Here is a 3,490-nt window from a genome sequence, read left to right as displayed (position 1 = left end):
TCCTGAAAGGGAGGAGTTCTGCCAAAACTTTGAAGATCCCTGTAAACTTTGCAAATTACCCGTCTCTTGGAGACAATTATATCAAATGATATTGTGGATTACAATACATGAGAAGTGTTTAGAGCTTGGAAGATTATTTATGTTTGGCATTAGCTCTTATGGTCATAATTTCAAGCTGCGAGAAAAGGAATACACAGGAACCCCCTTATTATCTTTTGAAATATGAAGATCAGAGGAAAAGAAGGGTTTAAAGTGTGGAGTGATGGTCCTCAAAGCCTGTCTGTAAATTAGCTGGCATCCTACATCTATAAAATCAACAAGGCTTAGAGCTCATTTCCAGGCACAGAGTGGACCTCATGAGTTGTTAGCAGTGCTTCGGGATCCGAGTTTTTATACACCGCAGGAGGAAATTACAGCCTGTGGGGCAGAGAATCCATACAAATATTTCCTCCTTGCTTGGACTGATACAAGCTTTGGAAGCCAAATTCAGGAACTGACATTCCACCAGTGGAAAAAAAAAACCCAAACATGGACAGCAATAAAGATGATGATGGACTGTTGAACAGGATTGCATTTCCAGGAGCTATGTCCCTGGCTAACAGCCACATGCACCCCCGTGGGGTCCCCCTGAGGGAGCCCTTTAGGGTTCCCTTCCATCTGGACCCGTCTTACTGGGAACAAGCCTATAGTGGGCACGCAGGTCGCATCCCCTACGTTCCTTTTCCTGGCTACGTGGGCATCTACGACTATTCCTTTGAGCCTGCCTTCATTCGAAAGAGGAATGAGAGGGAAAGGCAGCGGGTCCGCTGCGTGAACGAGGGCTACACACGCCTGAGAGAGCACCTGCCCAAAGAATTTGCTGACAAGCGCCTCAGCAAAGTGGAGACCCTGAGAGCTGCAATAAGCTACATCAAACACCTGCAGAGCTTGCTGGACTGCCATCCCTTAGGGTCTAACAGCAAGGAACCGCTGTCAGCCAAGGAGCTCCCGGAACCTCCCAGTCCTGGTCCCCCGCGGGAGTGCAACAGTGATGGAGAGTCTAAAACCTCTTCAGCTTCATCTCCCTACAGTGAATTTGAGGAGGCAGGCAGCTAGGTAACAGCTTCTCTGGAGGCAGAAAGCTTCAAGTTCGGCTGAAAACCAAATCTAAAACCCTGGGGATTTTTCTACAGATGAAAATGAATACCAGGAAAAGGAAAAACAGCTAGGAAAAAAAAAGAAGGTATTTTCAATCTGTCAAAGGACTTTAAATGTTGTCTGTACAAAACCTAAAGACGATTTGTAAGCAAACAGGTAGTTTTCAGGTTGCTTCAGCTGTGCTACTAAACTTCCTTTGGATTGTTGAAACTGAAGCAACATTTGCATTCTACTTTTCATGCCGCTTTTATTCTGTTCATCTATTTTCTTTCGTCTTTCACTTGATGAGACAGCAAAAGCAGATAAATCCATTTCAGGAAATTCCCTCCCCTTTCTCTTGCTTCCTCTTGTAAGTTTTATTGTCTGTTTTTCCTGACTCTTAACCTGAGATGTACAGGGTTGCAAACACGTGGACTGGGAAAGGTAAGATTTAGATAAAATGTCTTTCCCTAAAATATTTAGAAAATCACATAAATACTTCTATGTCCAAAAATACAATTTAAAAAATATAAATAAGGCTCTATTTGGGAATTAATTTCTTTTATGGCACCTTCTAGAGTGAAAGAAGTAACTCATACATTGGACACTGGCTATTTGGTGATTATTTGAACAATTATTTTCAGGAAAATAAAAGTGATGCTTCCATTCTAATCAATGCTAGGAAGAGGAAACTGAGTTCTGTCAAACTATACCTCTGAAAGCAAAGTTCTACTGACAATACTTCCCAGATTTTTCCTTCTTTTCTGAAAATTGAGTTAATGGGTAAAGCAGACTTGATTGTGTCTTTTTGGCAGGTCAGAAATTACATGCTTAGAAATATGTTCCTGTAGTGGTTAGGTACTGGTGTGTACAAAAAGGGTAACACTGAATCTATCAGTTTACATCTGCATGAAAACGTAGGTATTTCTTATTTTGGTGAGAATATTGTATTACTTTTTCAAAGAATAAACCTTTTAAAATTAATATTTCTGTATCTATGGAATACCTTTAATTTGTACGATGTCTACTTAAAATGAGAATTTGTCTCCAAATTGCTCTAGAATCTTCCTTTCTCCAAGGCCAGATTTAAATAACATTTAGCTATGTGCTTAAATCTCATTCAGGATATGGGGTAAACTCCTCCGTACCTGTACACTTCCCACAGACCTTTCAAAATTTTGCTTTTTTGGCCTCATGTTAGCGAAATGGTTTTGTACCTTTTTGTCTCTCCTCCATATCATGTTGACTGAACACCTGAAAAAATACTCATGTATAAACAAGAACAAACGCTGATCAAATACCTCAAAATGTGTCCGTCAATTTCATTTAAATAAAAAATTGAATTAATCCTGGCTGTGGTTTTTTTTCTTTCAATTGATAACAAGTGGGAGAGCACTGTTTGCAGGAGTAATGAATTTTCAGGAAAGAATAAAGAAAACTGATAGGAAGTAAATATGAACTCCTACCTATGAAACTGGATTTTTAAACTAGGTTTTTAAATCTAAATATGGAGCAGGTTTGTGGTGTGGTCATCTAATCAGAATTGTTTTCTGATTTCTAGCAAGACTGCTCTGAACATTTGTATACTTTTAGCTGTTGTATCCATGGCAGTCACAGGCTTTGTTCTTTATTCTTTGTGTGGTAGCCAGCTTTCTTTTCTGATGATTATTTTGTTTTTCTAAAGGCTGTTACTTTTTCAGGGTCTGTTTCCAGACCCAAGAAGTAGAGGTCTAGTTACCTGGACAGTTCAGACCCAGAGCCAAAGCACTAATTTCTGATGCGTAAGCGTTTGTATTTGTTATCCAAGAAAGCACAGGGCAAGGTAATGCTCTGAGTGTCTGATTGGGATCCACCAGGTTTTTGGCTTTTTTTTTCTTTCCTTTGTGGTCCCTGACAAGAGCCTCTCCCCCTGCCTTAGATCTGAGATTTCTGGAAATACGGTAGCGCTGCTAGTAACTCTGTCAGGAAGCCTGAATTGCATTTCTCCCTCAAAGCAGAGATTAAATCTTTGTTATCTATGAAAAGCATACACTTCTTCAGAGTACCTGAGACATTCTATGAAACATACAGTTGTTCGTAGAGCACTCTGAAGACGAAAAACAGTTAAGATACATATAATGCCAATAAATAGCCAGATCAAACCAAACCACTAAAAATAAAAACAAAAATTGCCAGAATGACCAGTTTCCTGGGCAGAACACATCAGATAACACCCAAAATAAATTTTTAGTTCACATGGTTATCACACAGGTTTGACCCCTAAATAAATTTTTAGGTCACATGGTTATCACACAGGTTTGACCCCTACAGAGAGATATATCCAGGAGCCATAATCCTCTGATTTCCAAATCCTAGAAAAACGGTGCAGCGTGCC

The 3,490-nt window shown here is 39.8% G+C and overlaps 1 protein-coding gene across 1 annotated transcript; it reads left to right on the top strand.

Moving 5' to 3' along the window:
• Positions 1–1,913, top strand: ASCL4 (achaete-scute family bHLH transcription factor 4). Its single transcript, XM_055808733.1, has one exon. It carries the CDS (start codon positions 529–531, stop codon positions 1,093–1,095), a length of 567 nt encoding a protein of 188 aa, XP_055664708.1. The 5' UTR covers positions 1–528; the 3' UTR covers positions 1,096–1,913.
• Positions 1,914–3,490: the final 1,577 nt, after the last annotated feature.

The sequence above is a fragment of the Falco peregrinus genome, chromosome 6, assembly GCF_023634155.1.
Source record: "Falco peregrinus isolate bFalPer1 chromosome 6, bFalPer1.pri, whole genome shotgun sequence".
NCBI lineage: Eukaryota > Metazoa > Chordata > Aves > Falconiformes > Falconidae > Falco > Falco peregrinus.
This window is presented reverse-complemented; position numbering and strand designations above follow the sequence as displayed.

Bases quoted from the DNA above. Each gene is read 5' to 3' on its own strand.
- ASCL4 (XM_055808733.1), top strand. From the start codon at position 529: ATGGACAGCAATAAAGATGATGATGGACTGTTGAACAGGATTGCATTT.